Source organism: Aulostomus chinensis, chromosome 20 (genome assembly GCF_037954235.1).
Source record: "Aulostomus chinensis isolate RoL2024-O1b breed Wild chromosome 20, RoL_Achi_v1.0, whole genome shotgun sequence".
Classification (NCBI taxonomy): Eukaryota; Metazoa; Chordata; class Actinopteri; order Syngnathiformes; family Aulostomidae; genus Aulostomus; species Aulostomus chinensis.
Window position 1 is genome coordinate 488,480 of NC_141339.1, and position 17,517 is coordinate 505,996.

General features: G+C 50.7%; 2 protein-coding genes across 2 annotated transcripts; both read right to left on the reverse strand.

Annotated features, from left to right (window-relative positions):
* Positions 1–4,577: 4,577 nt before the first annotated feature.
* LOC147242137 (calmodulin-1) lies at positions 4,578–16,358 on the reverse strand. The gene is made up of 6 exons (XM_086190530.1): positions 16,221–16,358; positions 10,871–10,901; positions 9,173–9,316; positions 6,189–6,295; positions 5,729–5,864; positions 4,578–5,551 (listed from the first exon to the last, which is right to left on the reverse strand). Exons 1-6 carry the CDS (start codon positions 16,221–16,223, stop codon positions 5,523–5,525), a joined length of 450 nt encoding a protein of 149 aa, XP_086046656.1. The 5' UTR covers positions 16,224–16,358; the 3' UTR covers positions 4,578–5,522.
* LOC147242138 (uncharacterized) lies at positions 12,436–15,987 on the reverse strand. Its single transcript, XM_086189832.1, has 4 exons — positions 15,805–15,987; positions 15,544–15,717; positions 13,005–15,476; positions 12,436–12,930 (listed from the first exon to the last, which is right to left on the reverse strand). The coding sequence occupies exons 1-3, from the start codon at positions 15,985–15,987 to the stop codon at positions 13,512–13,514; spliced, it is 2,322 nt and encodes a 773-aa protein (XP_086045958.1). The 3' UTR covers positions 12,436–12,930; positions 13,005–13,511.
* Positions 16,359–17,517: the final 1,159 nt, after the last annotated feature.

The following is a 17,517-nucleotide window of genomic DNA, read 5'->3' on the forward strand; positions in this document are numbered from 1 at the left end:
CTTGCTGCCTCTTCGCATTGCTGTCTCTGCATGGATCCAGTCTGGGGGGACAGGGTGGGGTGGGTAGATGCTGATGCAATTCACTGCCACTGAACTCCCCCAGGTCGTAGCATGGTGTACACTGATGGAGAGGACGAAAAGAGCAGCTTTCCACTCCTGTGGGTTGGAGATGAAGGCCAAGACATTTACATGGACACTCATGAAGAATGACAGAAAGCTTCTAGCACTTCAAAGATGATGTCACACCCAAGACAAATGACATTTTGGCTTGTTCTAAAAGAGTCGGCAAGCCTTTTGAACTGGTTGGTGCAGATTTGAGGCTACTTGTTAAAGACATGATAAGAGGACACAATATTCTAGCCATTCATTCATCCCAAGTGAGAGAGAAGCTGCTAAACGTTGATTCAGGCCTAACATCGGAGAAAGCAAGCGATGTCGGCAACTGACCCATGTGGGCAGATTGTTCACGCTGTGGGTCACCAGCTTCCAAAGACAGCAGCTTGGAAAACACGCAGAGGGAAAACAACAAGAAATTAAGATAACAACTTTAAGATGGAGGGGACAAAGCACTGCAAAAAAAAAATGTGCGGCTCATGGAATGATCGACAGTTTACCAGCTAAAAGAAAGCGATGTCAATTATGTGGGTGAAGATTCTGTCATCCAGGTCATGGTGTCTCTTAACTGCAGGGTCGTAGGGAACTGGGCTGTTGCTTAGAACTGAAGAAGCCTAGTGGATGAGTGGCAAAACATCTTCAAGAAAACTGAAACAGTCCAGTTGCCTACAGCACAGCACTTAAGAGACATGTGCATATGATGCAATAAATGGAATCATTGAGCAGAATTCTGAATCCACAAAAGGAAGAGAGTACACACAGTCTGTGAAAATGAGTCAGATAAAAATGTAGAGAATGATTTACTTCCTGATGCTGTGACTCAAAACAAAGACATTGGAGACACACATGCAGCTCCAGTGTTGGACTGCAAGCACGCCAAGATTCTGGAGGGATCAAACTCATACTGTCTGTAGCCAGCACAATCAGGTGCCAATCAAGGCAAGTATGTAGACTTCTTCACTGGATTAGGACTATTCCCTGGTGAGTGCACAATCCACATCGACCCAAACACTCTTCCTGCGGTCAACACACCAAAGAGTGTACCTCTGGCCCTGGTGCCCACCTAAACAAGGAGCTGCAGAATATGGAGAAATGACACATCGTTGTGAAAGTAACTGAACCAACAGAATGGGTTCAATGGTGGCAACAGAGAAAAAACACATAGGCAAGCTGCGAAAGTGTCTGGTCCCCAAGAACTTGAACAAGGTTATCAAATGACCCCATTACCCCTTACCTTCTCTTGATGACTGCACATCACAGTTGGCTGGAGCCAGCGAACTCAGCATCACGGGTGCCAGGTCAGACTCGACAGAGGAGTCTTCCAAGGGCGTGTTTCCACAGGCGCACTTTGGCTCAGTACGGCTCGGTACAGGTGCATCTCCACTAGCACAGGGTACCAGCGTGGGTGGACTCACCGGCCGAGAGTTCCCCCACGTAATTAGTGTGTGATGCAAAGGCAAAGGCAAAAGGCAAATTTATTTGTATAGCACCATTCATACACAGGGCAATTCATAGTGCTTTACAGAGGGAATGAGAAATTGAAAGATAGAATCAGTCAATCACAACAACAACAATGGAGGACGTGGAGGCGGCGTGACGCCTGCTGCTCGTCAGGGGTTTTTGCTTCAACTAAAAGTGAGGGAGGACAGACAGGCGAGGCTTCAAGTGGAGAAACAAAACCCCCAAGAAAAGAATAAGAGACTTCACCGAGCCATGACCAGGATTCCACCGAGGCCAGGATGATAGGAAGTAGACGGTGTAACAGGTAAGTTACCCAATCAGAGTCCCGCTATGTGTTCACGTCACGTTAGTCCCGCTCGGCTCGCTTGGGACCAAAATGGTAACGGTTCGTACCGTGTTGGGGCCAGTGAGAAGGGGGCTAAACCAATCCGACCCCACCTGAGCCGAAGTGAGCCAGTGGAAACGTGCCCTTAGTAGACAACATTTAACAAAGTGTTTGCTTGGTATTGATTCTGTCACCTAACCCTTTGGACTGATATTGGCCTAAGATAAGTTTCAATGAAATATTGATGCCACTTAAGAAGGCCTTCAGCGAGTCACAGCCATAGTCAATGATGTTCTTATGTATGGCAAAAGCAAGGCAGCGTATGACAGCAATCTCTGCACCTTGTTGCTGCGCTCCAGGGGCCCAGGAGTCAAGCTCAACCCAGAAAAGAGCACAATCAGTGCTACAGAGGTCAGCTACTTTGGGCATCTGATCACGAAAGAAGATCCAGCCAAAGTCACAGCTGTAAAAGACATGGAGGTGTTGAAAACCAGGGTGAGCTGGAAACAATCCTTGCCCCTGTGCTCTCAAACACTGATGCACCCATGCATCACCTGTTGGAGTCCATTGAGTTTGTAAGGGATGCAGAGCATGACAAAGCATTGAGGGAAATGACAAGGACTAGGTGGAGTCCTGCTGCTAGCAGGCTCTTTGAATGGGCATCAAAATCGCTAAGACAGTGAAGGCAGTAATGCTCAGCTTGAGAATTATATGCTGTTTTGATTTGACCACTTTCCCCAGACCAGACAAGGACATTCCTGTCACAGACACTCTGTCCAGGAAGTCACTGTCTGACAGAACACAGTATTCAGTCAGTTAGCCGTAACTGGTGCCAGCCTGAGAGTCATCAGAGCAGAGATGGAAACTGACACTCGGCTCAGACCCCCCAAAAAAACCTACGGCCCGAGAGGAGAACGTGCCCTCCGAGCACAGGAGAGCAGTGGGACCATCGCCATGAACTCTTGCAGATGAACCGTCACCTGGTTGCTACGTAAACAATGCCAGTGCAGACAAAGTGTGTGTCATGGTTGTCACACATTTACACTGTGCATAAAATAAAGCATTAACGTTACAGCACGTCGTCGTCGTCCTGGAATATGTTGTATATAATGTTCAAAACAAGACAGTTCAAGGGCCTCATGGAGCCAACGTGGACCCGAGGGTCTGGTGATGTCTCAGGTCATAACCAGCTGACTGAGGGTGCACAGGGAGTCACTTGTTCTTCCAGTTTTTTATTAAAGGCTTGTTTGTATTGCCAGGTGTTTTTTTTTTCATTAGCAGGAATCTTATATCATTGTCTCTGAATATTGCATGAGGTCGAGGAGGCTTGGTTGTCATGACACTGCCATAATATTTTACAACAATCAAAGATGTATAAGCTCGATTCTTCTGGGTAAAGAGAGGCTCGGCACTGATGAGGAAACAGAGAGAGGGACGGATGTGAAAATGCACTGTCAGACAAATGAAGCAAGCAGAGACGAAAGAGAGCCAAGTAAATGAGGGACAAAGGAGAGGACAGGAGAGGGGGACGGACCCAGCCTGGGACAGAGCCAGGGATGGAGCTCATAGATTTAGAGAGCCTTGGTGCTCACAGTAGAAGACACTTGGACTAACTTTGGTAGGGGGTGGGGGGGACAAACTGGTATTTTGTCCAGCACCTCATTAGTCATCACTTACACAACACGGTGAAAACGACCCTGTGGTCCTCCTCACTTTAGGGCCTCCTGCAGTGTGGCTGCTTCTTTACATGTAAAATATTGATGTTTTTCATTTAATCTCCGGAGAGCTCAGGTGTCACCCCCCCCCCCCCCCGGCACACGCACACGCACACGCACACACACACGCCTGAAGAGGCGCCTCCATGCTGGCACCGCCCCCTCCTGTCTGGGGATTGGCCGACAGGTTTAAGTCAGCTTTGGTTCCCACCCGGTTCAGGTTGTAAGTCGCAAAAACATGGACCCTCACAACTGTTGCTGCTGTTGGGAGTAACGCGCGTTAATGAGGTGATCGTCCATGTGTTCTCAGCGTCAGAGGCGCTACGTCACTTCCTGGACACCACACTGGTGAATTGGCCACAATGCGCCGTTGCATCCTCCAGCCACTGTAGGGCTTGACAACCTAACCCAGATGCTAACCAGGCCAAAACCAGTCTTCAGTTCAGCTGCTGCTGGAGGAACAAAGACAGAAGGACAGCTCAAGCAGTTTGCCTGCTACTCTTCAAACTAACACGCTTGTTGGTAGGACTGCAATGGCAAACAGCAAAGCATGGTTCTAGTTCTGTTCAACGGGAGCCGCTATGGCTGTGTAGAAAAGGGGGACGTGAAAGGTGGCAGTGGCAGCCCCCCAGAGGGAATCGGGTGTGTCTAGATTTAGTGGTGATCATGATGGGGATGCAGGTGGACGGAGCCCATCCTGGTTTGTTGGACTAGGATGAGCCATCACGGCAGGAGCCGGAGGGTTAATCTGACTCCCACTGGCCGTCTCAACAAACCCCAGCATCCCAGTTACAACATGTCCCTGTTGCCGAGCAACTGGCTGGGTCTCTCACGAGAGAAGAATCAGATGAGCACGTTTGTCGAGCTCTGCCCCCCCACCTCCCCTGTCAGCACACTGCTCGCCGCCAACACGCCTGTTCACTACACACGTCCAACATCATGAAGAATGACACAAGACATGATAAAGTTCATGGTCTTTTATTTGAAAAAAAAAAAAAAAAAAAAAAAAGAGTAGCATGTACAACTTGGAATGAATGTAAACTGAATCAGATGAAGAGTTGACGACGGGTGCGCTGACACGCCCACCAGCAGGACACCCCCACTACGCTCTTGTCTGAGTCGAGAAAAAGAAGACGAAAAGTGAAGGCCAGTAATTCTCTCTTCAAGAAAAGAGGACAGACACTCAATCTCAGCCGGAGAAGAAAAGTAACAGAAAAAAAGAAAGCTCACTGTAAGACTCTCGAGGTCACCCTCCTCTGACAGGGCGGACGCACAACTAGAGATGCTCGTCCAAGTAACAGAACACAAACAGAAGAACATGCCAAACATTGGAAAATGTAGTTTTTGTACATTGTTTTTTTCTCTAGCATACAATTAAGTCCCATTCCACTTGACGCTGAGTCAGAACCTGGTACGCTCATCTCCACAGCACTGGGTTCCTCTCCAAATACAAAAGAACAGAACCAAACCAACAAGAGGACAGCTTATAGTGGAGTCAGCACGCGCTGGGAGCCCGGGTGGGGGGTGGGGGCTCCGGTCTCAAGCTGCATGCATGAAGAACAGAAAACAGAAGGAAGAGATGGCCGACCCAGACCTTTAGCAGCAGAACACAGAACCGCTGCAGTCTGACGGTCGTCGTTGCAGGGGGGCTGGGTTGGTTACATGTTCAGGGCTGATAAACTGATCTCTTGGGGGGGGGGGGGTCACTAACCATCTTTTTCATGCAGATATTTTTGTATATTTTATATTTTCCTGTGTGGACAGAAGGATAGTTTATTTCAACATTCAATTATTTTCTATACAGAAACAGTATGAATAAATGAACATTTTTTCCAAGAGGTAAGTAAAACATTTGGATTTTTTTTTCCTTTTTCTTTTTCTTCTAAGAGGGGCAGAACAGGGCGGCTTCACTTGGCAGTCATCATCTGTACAAACTCTGCAGAGAGAGAGAACACCAGGGTTTGGTACAGCGGCACCGCTCACTTCAGTCGCTAATCAACTTGAGCAGCTTCAGAATCACATTCTCATTAGAGTGCAAACAGCTTCCACGTTCATCTCATTAACCCTGTGATTAAAAAGCTCCCGCCTCGATGGCAGCCAGTCCCCCCGTTACCTTCGTAGTTGACCTGTCCATCGCCATCGATGTCTGCTTCTCTGATCATCTCGTCCACCTCCTCGTCTGTTAACTTCTCTCCCAGGTTCGTCATGACATGACGGAGCTCTGCAGCGCTGATGTAGCCATTTCCATCCTCAGGGGTCAAAGGTCAGACAGACAAAAAAACCTTAGAATCTCTCGGCAGATCCTTGTGTCAATGATGATGTGGGACCTATAATTCCACCAGGAACCTTGTTGTCAAAGTAGACTGCTGTTTGCTTCCAGCCTGACAGTCGTGCCCTGACAGAGAAAACCCTACAGTAACAGTTCTCTAGCAGGCCTGGAACCAGACCCTTCAAGATTCCCAGGGGAGACCAAGTCTGTTGTCAGACTCAACCAGAATGGAAACTAGGAGCCTGTGTTGAACTCCACGAGCCCTCTACAACCTCCAACATCAGTTCTGAAATGGTGAATTTACCTTGTCAAATACCCGGAAAGCTTCACGGATCTCCTCCTCGCTGTCCGTGTCCTTCATTTTTCTGGCCATCATAGTCAGAAACTCTGGGAAGTCGATGGTTCCGTTACCTGGAAGAGGACCAACGGGGAAAGTTTCAATGACCGAGAAGCAAAGTCAGGTCAGTCGAGCCATTGGGACCCCCCGTATGAAAGCTGCTGAATGAAATCAATAACGTCAAGCTTCAGCTTCCTTTTAAGGAAAACGCTCAGATCACTGCAGAGGGGGTGGGGGATGGGGAACCCCTCCACCTGGATCCATCCTTCACAGGTGTTCTGTGTTTGAGGAACATCCTGAACCACATCATGGCAGGGGGCTATGCTTGCGGCAGACGTGTGCCTGCATCAGGATCAATATCCATGTTGCTGTCGTCAGGAGGAGATGATCAGGATCAGACCTGGGGGGGTACCAACTGCAGCCACCAGAGGCAGGGCAGCGCTGGAGCCTCGGCTGCAGCCGTTCATGTGTGTTAGTGTGAAAAACTGACACACACACACACAACTGTGATAGAATGCCAGTTAACGTCAGAAACACCAAAGAAGATTAATCCTGGGGGGGGGGGACATGGCGTGGGGGGGGGACAGATTAGGACAATGACAGTGAGGAGTGAGTGGAAGGAACAAAAAGGGATGCAGTAATGTGATCAGGCAGATGGTGATCTTGTGGCTGAGGATCTGTTAATTAACGGGGGGGGGGGGGGGGGTGCAGAGACTGCCACTGGGGTGTAGGAGCCTGAGGAGGCAACATCTGGAAAAACATCATCTGAGTGAGGGGGACAATGACCAGAGGAGTCCTGGAGTGTGGAGATTAAAAGAGGACAGAATAGAATGAGTGGGGGGGTGAGACGTGGAGATTACCCCCCCCCCCACACACACACAGTAGGATGTACCCTGTGTTTGGGCTCAGGCTTGAGGTCATGTGACAGGCTCAGGTGAGCTGGAGCCCAGAGACTCTCTGTGAGCAGCTGGTCATCTGGTTAGAGCTCCTCATCCTTTCAGTCTCCCTCGCCGCCATGGCGCCCTGGTTTGGTAAATAAAGCTGATTTTCAATGGGCCAGCTGACATCCATGGCCGCCCGTGTGGGTGGGACGTGAGAGAGCCCTTATGTAACCACTTATTTTCCATTACTAGCTTCATTGCTGACTGACCTAGATTGCATCAGCCAAGGGAAGCAGAGGCAGAGCAAGGGGATGTTAGTGACGGTGTGTGTGTGTTTGCTCTTGGGTGTAGCTGAGCGGGTGGGGGAGGCCACTGAGGACGTGGGAGGACGATTCAGTGAAGGGTTAGCAAGCTGTGGTGAGATCGATTCCTTCCGACCGATGCGCTCCGTCAGGAGGGAACACATCTCATCCACTCATCGTGAATGAGGTCAACACCTGTACCTCCACCTGCGAAGCTCCTCCTCTCAGCATCATGGGGGGGGGGATGCTGCTCTCATGGACACTTTAGTTATGTGATTAAAAATAAGATCTCCAACTCTTGGCTGGACGAACCTCCATCCTGAACACGACCACGGACATGCGTTCCCTCTGTAGCTCTCCTGATGTAGGTTCTACTTCGACAGATCAGGAACACGAAGCAACCTAAGTACCATTTTCCTGTTTTTCAAAGCTGGAGATCGGCGCTCCAGTTCCACTTCTCTACTGGTTTGGTAATGAGAGTTCCTGAGAACCACTGGCTGCAGATCCTTCAGTGGGTGGAGGAGAACACATTCCATGAGGGTACAAAGTGACGTGTTCTTTCAGAGAAACTTTGTCGCTGTCACAGTTCCGAGCCTGTTTATCGGAGTGGTCGGGCCGGCCCGGTCCATCCTTATTCTGTGGCGACCCCACACATTCACACCCGTGACTCATCAAGTTCAACACAGGTGTCAGATGAATAGATTTTTCTGGTACCATCATGACCTGCAGGGGAAAAGGGTTCCCCTGAGCCCACTCACAGCAGTTATGAGTAGGAAATTAAAACTTTGGGCGCGTTTCCACGGCTCACTTCAGCTCGGGTCGGGTCGGTATAGCTCTGTATGGGTGAGTCTCCACTAGAACTGGTACCACGTCAGCGTGGGTGGACTCACCGGCCGAGAGTTCCCCAGCGTAATTTGTGTGCGACACAACAACAACAATGGAGGACGTGGAGGCGGCGTGACGCCTGCTGCTCGTCAGGGGTTTTTGCTTCAACTAAAAGTGAGGGAGGACAGACAGGCGAGGCTTCAAGTGGAGAAACAGAACCCCCAAGAAAAGAATAAGAGACTTCACCGAGCCATGACCAGGATTCCACCGAGGCCAGGATGATAGGAAGTAGACGGTGTAACAGGTAAGTTACCCAATCAGAGTCCCGCTATGTGTTCACGTCACGTTAGTCCCGCTCGGCTCGCTTGGGACCAAAATGGTAACGGTTCGTACCGTGTTGGGGCCAGTGAGAAGGGGGCTAAACCAATCCGACCCCAAGTGAGCCAGTGGAAACGCCCCCTTTGACTACTCCAGTGGTCCTCAAACTTTTCCGTCATTTCCCCTTTGAAGGAAGAAAAATTTTCATTCCCCCCCCACACCTAATTTTTGGACAAAATAGGCCATGTTTAACTTTATTGACCTGTTAAAAATTACAAACATTCCTTTAGTTTTTCAGAACTAGAAAAAATGAAAAAATGTGTTTCATCCCTGTCAAATATCTCTCCATTTTAAAAACAGACCTGACCACAGTTGCTATGAAAGAGGTTTGAAGGGCGCTTTGGGTCCACAAAACTTCGATGGAATTTTTTTCGTGGCGGAATCATAAAGAAAGCGAAAGGTGAGGGGGGAAATAATGTTTGGACGTCAGGTGACTCGCACCCCCTGCCACACTCTTTGAGAAACGCTGAACTACTCCAACATGCACAATTATTAATCCACGCTTACTTTCTTCAACGTTGTGTGGGGAATGTAGTAGCAGTGAAGATGTAGTACTTGTACTGACCGTCAGCGTCCACCTCGTTGATCATATCCTGAAGCTCCGCCTCTGTGGGGTTCTGTCCTAGCGACCTCATGACGGTGCCAAGTTCTTTGGTGGTGATGGTGCCATCACCATCCTTATCAAATAGGGAGAACGCCTCCTTGAACTCTAATGGGGAGTGAAATAGGACAACTCAGAAGCCTGAACCGGAATCCACACACGCGACACACTCATCCGGGGAATTGGAAGTACAGCAATAATGAGAATTAGCCTTAGAGCCTTAGCACAAGCGAATTAGCCACAGCGGGAGATGAGACTGCAGCCTCCCATTTCAGTGCACAGCCACATCATTTATTTATCGATCAGGGACATCAGATAGAACCACACTGATCTGTCAGTCATGGTACTTTTGAAGGAACAACAAAGAACAGCATCACTCCTGTTTATAGTCTTTCGAGGCATTTTGCTGTTTTGTTTAGAGAGGAAACAGAATCACCCAGAAAAATAGCAGTGAACATGCAAACCAGCAGTTGCAGGATTCATGATGTCACCAGGAATAACTGATGGAAGTAGAACCACAGCAGCACAACAGGACTTCTAACCCTCGACCCTGGAACACAGAACAGTACTGCAGAGAGCAGGGATGCTCCGGATCATTTAAGGGTTCTGTCTTCAACCTTTGGTTCTCCCTCCTGACCTGACTGCTCCAGCTGTTGAATGTACTAACTCTTTAAGGTTCTGCTCCAGTCTGGAACAGGTTCTAGTCTCTGAATTGTTCCAAAGACACAGAACTGTTACACTCTAGCAGCAAAGTGCTGCCAAGGGTGAGAATGTTTCGATTAGTAAAAGTGAATCTGATTTGGGTTCAACCCACTGAGGTAGACTCAGATTCTGAATTTCAACTTTATCATTTGATAATTCATTGATAAAATGATTCCCCCAGTATCAGCACCAATACCTGACTCCTCAATCCAGTATCGTCAGACTGGAAGAACAAGGTGCCATACACACATACAGCTGAACCCCCCATCGAAGGCTGATCGATCACACTTCCATGGCGACTAGACCAGGAGTTCAGGACCCTCTCGTTTTCTGTGCGTCACACTCAGTCAAAGCAGCGATGGCATTCTGGACTTTCAGCTCCAGGAAAACGGGAGTCGTGGACGAGGAGACAAGCGCTCATTACCTTCCCATGAGTGCTCACACACGTGCAGACAGCACACTAACGAATACATGTTCTACACGCCAGTCCATGCAGGGAAACCGAGCCCAAGTCCACATCAAGACCAGCAAACCTTGCACTACAATTACTGACAAACAACACAATTCTAAACCATAGAAATCTAAATAATAAAATAAATCTGTATTTACCATCTTGGACCAGGACTACTTCAATGTTCGCATTAGTCAAGCGCGTCTCATTACTGTTCCAGCATTTAGCCGGGGTCACCCAGTAAACAGAATCTTCCCAGGGCCTTTCTGTTTCTGGTGTGTTCGAACCCTGAGACCAAAACTTGAAGTTCCTATTGCAGCTTCAAGTCCTAACTTGAGAAACAAAATACTTGCTAATACTAGTCAGGGTAGGCCACATTGTGGATCACTCAATATTCTGTCTGATTACACGTTCACCATCAGCGATGCAACCAGCAGTGATGAGCCAGAGGAACATGCCAGAGACCGTTTGTGTGGATTCATTGAAGCAGGAAATGAATCTGTTCATACCTGCAATCTGCTCCTCTGTTAGTTGGTCAGCCTGCAGTTGGGAGAGAGAGAGAGGGAGGGAGAGGGAGAGGGAGAGGCGGTTGTTAGAGACACACGTAACTCAGCAGGTGATTCCACATCCAAAACTCGTGTCATCACATTCCCCGTCGTGGGGGTCTGCCACGCCACGTCAGGAGGCCTCAAATGAACCGCCCACCCTCTGTCTGACGGCAGCCTCACACTCCTGTTAGTCTGGAAGGTTCTATGGCTGTGTTCTACCACGTGACCACAGCTCACACATACTGTTGCCATTTCTCAAGCATTAAATCTTAAACTCAAATGAAGGAGAAGCTGGACATGCCACCAGACTGATGCTGGGCAACAAGGAGGTGCACCAGAGCGGGAGTGCTGGCTCTGGACCAGGGTTGACCAAGGACATGTCAGCATGGGAGGGTTTTCCAAACTCTTATCAACCGGGAGTAAAGCAGCAGCTCCCCAGGTTGGTACCCACCCACCAAAGGCTTTTAATTATGCTAGCAGACCACACTGACATCAGAGCTCGGCAGCCGAGAGGACCACACACAGACGTTAGCAGTTAAAGTTGTGCTCGTATTGGCCGCCTCCCAATGCCAGACTTCCTTCACACAGAGGCTTTCCATCCTCAGGCTTCCTGTGAAGTGATCCAAGCAACCAGTTCTGCCTCAGAACCAGAACCTGCAGCTCATCAGTGTTAGAACCTGCAACTGGCCATGCACACGCCACCAGCGTCCCAACTCTGCTCTCCTCCATGCTGGGTGTGAGGTTATTCCTGTTGTGGTCAAGCCAGTAAGTTCAAGGAGAAGCTTGTTTTTTTAGAAGTTGGACCTGATTTTCCTAACTTCATTTCTCAAAGTGAGTGATGGAAACAACCAATCAAGGTGGTTATCGCATCCAGGTAAAACACAACAACCTGAAGTTCCCTTCAAACATGTTGCAACATGACTAGTTTTGGTTAAACCGGTGAGATTTAACATCTACATGATAAACCAAATGTTGACATACTGTGTCTGACAGAACACACACTTCACCATGACTGAACACGTTAAACCGACATACACCAGACTTAACGCGCAAATCGGCTTGGGCTCTGCACATCTTCAGTAGCACACTTGGAGGCCAGCTGACAGGTAAGGCGATGCCATGGTGGCAGTCTAAACACCTCTGGACAGACACGGGACAAACGTTCTGCTAAAGGACTGTTGAGCGCTTTTCTTTACCACCCTTAGAATTATAATCCAACTAGTGTGGTATGTGGCGCTAAAGATGACCTAGAGGACAATCTGACCTCAAGCAGCTGTGAGGGACTGTAGTGCCACCTTCTGCTCATATACGGGGACATGGACAGGAGATGGATCTGTGCATGTAGATGTAGAACCACTGACTCCAGCTGACCTGTAACCTTATCAAACCTAAAGCTTCTGGTGGGCGGAGCCAGCAAGGACATTCATGGAGAACTTGAGTAGCAAGCATGTGATTAGCTAACATGATTCATTACCCCCCCCCCCCCCCCACACACACACACACACTACCATCTGTGCGGACAGGAACTGAGACCACTTGGCTCCACCCACACCAACCCTTTGTCCCGGTTGTTGGGTTTTTCCTTCTCTCGCTCCCTCCGTTGATGAGTCTCCTTCCTGTTTTCCTGAGTCACCGTCTCTGTGACTCAAACATGGTGTGTTTCTGGGTTTGGTGACCCAGTGCTTTGGATCCTTCCCTGAATTTGACCAAAGCTGTGAGGGCCTCACAGTGCTGCTGCACCAGCAGGCCCACTACAAGCCCATCCCTGCCTGTTCCTCCTCCTCTCCTTCTCCCTCCATGTATGCCACACACACACACACACACACACACACACACACACACACACACTAGAGAGGAAACTCCCCCTGATTTACCGTCCTATGGACCTGGATGCTCGCTGACAGGCTTCCAGGCTTCCAGGCTCAGGAACAGCATGCAGAGAAATCAGACATGTGCTTGTGTGAGATGCTCAGCTGGAAGTGGTTTGCTGGCATGAGTGGGTCAACAACTCCCACTGTTGCCTGGGCAGCAGAACAGAACTGTCAGAGTCTGGATGCAGTTTACTGGGCCAGTGAGGAAAACCTGCTGCTGTCACCTGATGATGTCACCAGAGGCCTGGCAGCACCCACAGATATCCCAGACACACAACTGATTCCTGAAGTAGGGTTTGAATGTTCAGAGAGAAAAGTACAAATCCAGCTTTCACTCTGATAGAGGGGTGACACAGTCAGTGAGACTCTCTCTCTTTCAGCGGGGGCAAAGAGCTCAACAGAGTGATAAACACTTTGTCTCTTTGAAACTGGACAAAGGACAGCAAGCCCAGGGGGTGGGGTGGGGTGGGAGGTCTGGTAGTAGCAGCAGCGTACCCCCCGCACCAATCTCACAGAGCCATGATGGCTCTGAGACACCGGGAACCGGGACGTGGCTCCATGTCGCTGCCAAGCACATCAATTATTCATACTAGCAGATAAGATGTCCTTCCTGATTCTGCACATGCAGCACCAGATCTTAGCAGGTACCACCACAGCTTCCATGCTGCCCCCTGGAGGGGAGCAGATGGTAGAGATGAGGTGCTGGCGGGTAATGCAGATACACTGTAGTATCAGTCTGTCTTGATACTACAGTGTATCTCTAGAGGAGCCTGAAGACCTCTCTGTCTTCTATGATGTGGTGGTGGATGATGATGATGATGGCGGCGATGGCAGTGGGTGGCGGTGGTAGTTGATGTTGAGGGCGGCGATGGCAGTGGGTGGCGGTGGTGGTTGATGTTGAGGGCGGCGATGGCAGTGGGTGGCGGTGGCGGTTGATGTTGAGGGCGGCGATGGTAGTTGGTGGTGGCGGTTGATGTTGATGGCGGCGCTGGTAGTTGGTGGTGGCGGTTGATGTTGATGGCGGCGATGGTAGTTGGTGGTGGCGGTTGATGTTGATGGCGGCGATGGTAGTTGGTGGTGGCGGTTGATGTTGATGGCGGCGATGGTAGTTGGTGGTGGCGGTTGATGTTGATGGCGGCGATGGTAGTTGGTGGTGGCGGTTGATGTTGATGGCGGCGATGGTAGTTGGTGGTGGCGGTTGATGTTGATGGCGGCGATGGTAGTTGGTGGTGGCGGTTGATGTTGATGGCGGCGATGGTAGTTGGTGGTGGCGGTTGATGTTGATGGCGGCGATGGTAGTTGGTGGTGGCGGTTGATGTTGATGGCGGCGATGGTAGTTGGTGGTGGCGGTTGATGTTGAGGGCGGCGATGGTAGTTGGTGGTGGCGGTTGATGTTGAGGGCGGCGATGGTAGTTGGTGGTGGCGGTTGATGTTGAGGGCGGCGATGGTAGTTGGTGGTGGCGGTTGATGTTGAGGGCGGCGATGGTAGTTGGTGGTGGCGGTTGATGTTGATGGCGGCGATGGTAGTTGGTGGTGGAGGTTGATGTTGAGGGCGGCGATGGTAGTTGGTGGTGGCGTTTGATGTTGAGGGCGGCGATGGTAGTTGGTGATGGCGTTTGATGTTTAGGGCGGTGATGGTGGTTGATGATGGTGGTTGGTGATGATGATGGTAGTTGATGGCGGTGATGGTAGTTGATGGTGATGGTGGCGGTGATGGTGGTTGGTGGTGATGGTGGTTGATGATGATGGTTGGTGGTGATGGTGGTTGATGATGATGGTTGGTGGTGATGGTGGTTGATGATGGTGGTTGGTGATGATGATGGTAGTTGATGGCGGTGATGGTGGTTGGTGGTGATGATGGTAGTTGATGGCGGTGATGGTGGTTGATGATGGTGATGGTGGTTGATGATGATTGTGGTTGATGTTGATGGCGGTGATGGTAGATGATGATGATGGTGGCGGTGATGGTAGTGGTGGTTGATGGCGGCGATGGCAGTGGTGGTTGATGGCGGTGATGGTAGATTCTGGTGGTTGATGATGGTTGGTGATGATGATGGTAGTTGATGGCGGTGATGGTGGTTGGTGGTGATGATGGTAGTTGATGGCAGTGGTGGTTGATGGCGGTGATGGTAGTTGATGATGGTGGTGGTTGATGTTGATGGCGGTGATGGTAGTTGGTGGTGGCGGTTGATGTTGATGGCGGTGATGGTAGTTGATGGCGGTGATGGTAGTTGATGGCGGTGATGGTAGTTGATGGCGGTGATGGTAGTTGATGGCGGTGATGGTAGTTGATGGCGGTGATGGTAGCTGATGGCGATGGTGGCGGTGATGGTGATGGTGGTTGGTGATGATGATGGTAGTTGATGGCGGTGATGGTGGTTGGTGGTGATGATGGTAGTTGATGGCGGTGATGGTGATGGTGGTTGGTGATGATGGTAGTTGATGGTGATGGTGGTTGATGTTGATGGTGGCGGTGATGGTAGATGATGATGGTGGTGGCGGTGATGGTAGATGATGATGGTAGTTGATGGTGATGGTGGTTGATGTTGATGGCGGTGATGGTAGATGATGATGATGGTGGCGGGGATGGTAGATGATGATGGTGGTGGCGGTGATGGTAGATGATGATGGTGGTTGATGAGGATGGTGGTGATGAGGATGACGGTGATGAGGATGATGGTGGGGCCCTCCTGGTTCTAGTCTATCAGCACCATACAATGGCCTTGCTACCACCGACTGGTCTTTAAGGAAAAGATCCTCTACTTCTGGGGAGGAACCAGACAGACAGTCTGTTGACCAGAACCTGCTGCAGTTCCATATTGGTCTGTGCAGAAGGGGACCAGAGGTGACGTCACGTGGAGCAGGTGGAGGCTGAGGAGGAGCAGGTGGAGGCTGAGGAGGGGACCGACAGGCCAGGCGGCACCAGCCAGGTGCTGCCTGGGAATAGCGGGATTTGCCCGTTTACACTGAGGAGACCCGGTAGCCGCGCGGCTAGGCAGCGGGACGGTACAGACAGAACACTACCTGCTGGTTCCCCTCCGGACCAGGGACCAGTTCACTCCTGCGGTCCACGGTGTGAAGAACAGCGTCCGAGCCTCCTATGAGCATCCGGGCGGCTTCCAGCACGCCAGCGCCCCGGTGGACCGTCACGCTGTAATAACCCGGAATAACGGGCGACTCGTTCCTGGTCCCGGAATGAAAAACCATGCAGACGCGAACTGTAAAACTCGCAGCGACGGCAAGACAAACGGTGAAGAAACAACCGAGTCCCGCCATTAACGGGCTGGCCGTCATCCGGTAAAGTAGCTAAACCGCGAAAACGCACAGCAAGAGGAGCCGCTGGATACACAGACGGACGGAAACCCGGAACATTCTGACCTGGGATCCACATTTAAAAGCTTTCGTGTCGCCTGGCGAGCAGAATGAAGAACCATACGTACCATGGCGGGCGGGTCGGAGCTGGTCGGTCAGCGGCGGCGGACGAGGACTGAGCGGGATCCGTAGATGGAGCTGCACCGGCGGGCTAGCTGGGTATATTAGCCACGGCCGGAGTGGGCACTGCTTGTGTATCCCTCCGCCACAACGCACTCATCACTCACTTCCTTATTTCGATTCAGGGCTGCAGCGGGAGGGGGGGGGGGGGGTGAACGCCCCCCCTCCCCCAACCCGCGCGATGCTCCTGACTCACGCCGGCGAGATCCGACCTTTGTTGGTTCGTCATGATATAAATGTAGTTTGTTGAATCCCAGTGTCATCCCAGTATCAGTCAACACGTGACCCATGGAGCAGCAGTGTGTGTGTTGGGGGGGGGGGGGGGTGATCGTTCCTAACTATATCGTCCAACTCGAGTTTGACCTCAAATCGACGGAGTCTCCAATAAAGCAGCGAGTGTCACGTGACTGGTTCGGACCCTCGTGGCCCAGTACCGCCCGCGTCGCGGCGGGACGGACGTGTGATGGAGAGTCGCACGTCAGGGATCACTGGCCCGGGTCAGCCTCAGCCCGCTCAGGTGACATCCACCTGACGACTCTAATGGACGTGCTGCAGCAGACGTCACTGGACGCCCCGAGCTTCACGCACATCCCCGCAGAAGCTGGTTAAAGCTCCGCACCTCCAACCACACCTCCGCCTGTCCGCGTGGCGTCTCATTTTCCCCCTGTCGCAGCCACTGCGGCACTAGTTCGCTTGGGCGGAAGGATACTGCTGGAATTGGAAGTAGCCTGGCTGACACTGGAGAGTCTGCTGTGCCGGCTTGTGCAGGCGCTTCTGATTGGCTGCTGCAGACCCGCAATATTCTCCTCCATGTGTCGGCGCCTCTGATTGGCTGCCTGGGACCTGCATTGCACCAGGCAGCGGCGCTTGCTGGAAATATTAAAAATATAAACACAGGAAACTTAACACACCAGCGCGGCGTGTTTTTCTGGCCTTATTAATGTCTCCGAGTATCCGGAGACGTCCGGTCGGGACTGACGGAACCTGGTTGGCTCGGTTCCGAGTTAATGATTCAGGAAGCGCGTCGAACCCCCTACTGGCTTCTGGTGTAGAGGCCCCGGAGCCTTTTCACTTACGCCGGCACATAGGCAGTAGATACCATAGTTACCGCAGTGACTGTCGTTACATTAGATACTTTAGTTATTGTTACTATGGTTACTGTCGTTACATTAGATACTTTAGTTATTGTTACTATGGTTACTGTCGTTACATTAGATACTTTAGTTATTGTTACGATATGTACAT

Coding starts and splice junctions, on each gene's coding strand:
- LOC147242138 (XM_086189832.1), bottom strand. CDS start 15,987: ATGGTTTTTCATTCCGGGACCAGGAACGAGTCGCCCGTTATTCCGGGT. Junction 15,718..15,804: donor GTCCGGAGGGGAACCAGCAG/GTAGTGTTCTGT, acceptor CGCTATTCCCAG/GCAGCACCTGGCTGGTGCCG. Junction 15,477..15,543: donor TGTCTGGTTCCTCCCCAGAA/GTAGAGGATCTT, acceptor CTGATAGACTAG/AACCAGGAGGGCCCCACCAT.
- LOC147242137 (XM_086190530.1), bottom strand. Junction 9,317..10,870: donor AACAGAGGAGCAGATTGCAG/GTATGAACAGAT, acceptor ACTCCCCATTAG/AGTTCAAGGAGGCGTTCTCC. Junction 5,865..6,188: donor CTTTCCGGGTATTTGACAAG/GTAAATTCACCA, acceptor TTGACCCCTGAG/GATGGAAATGGCTACATCAG.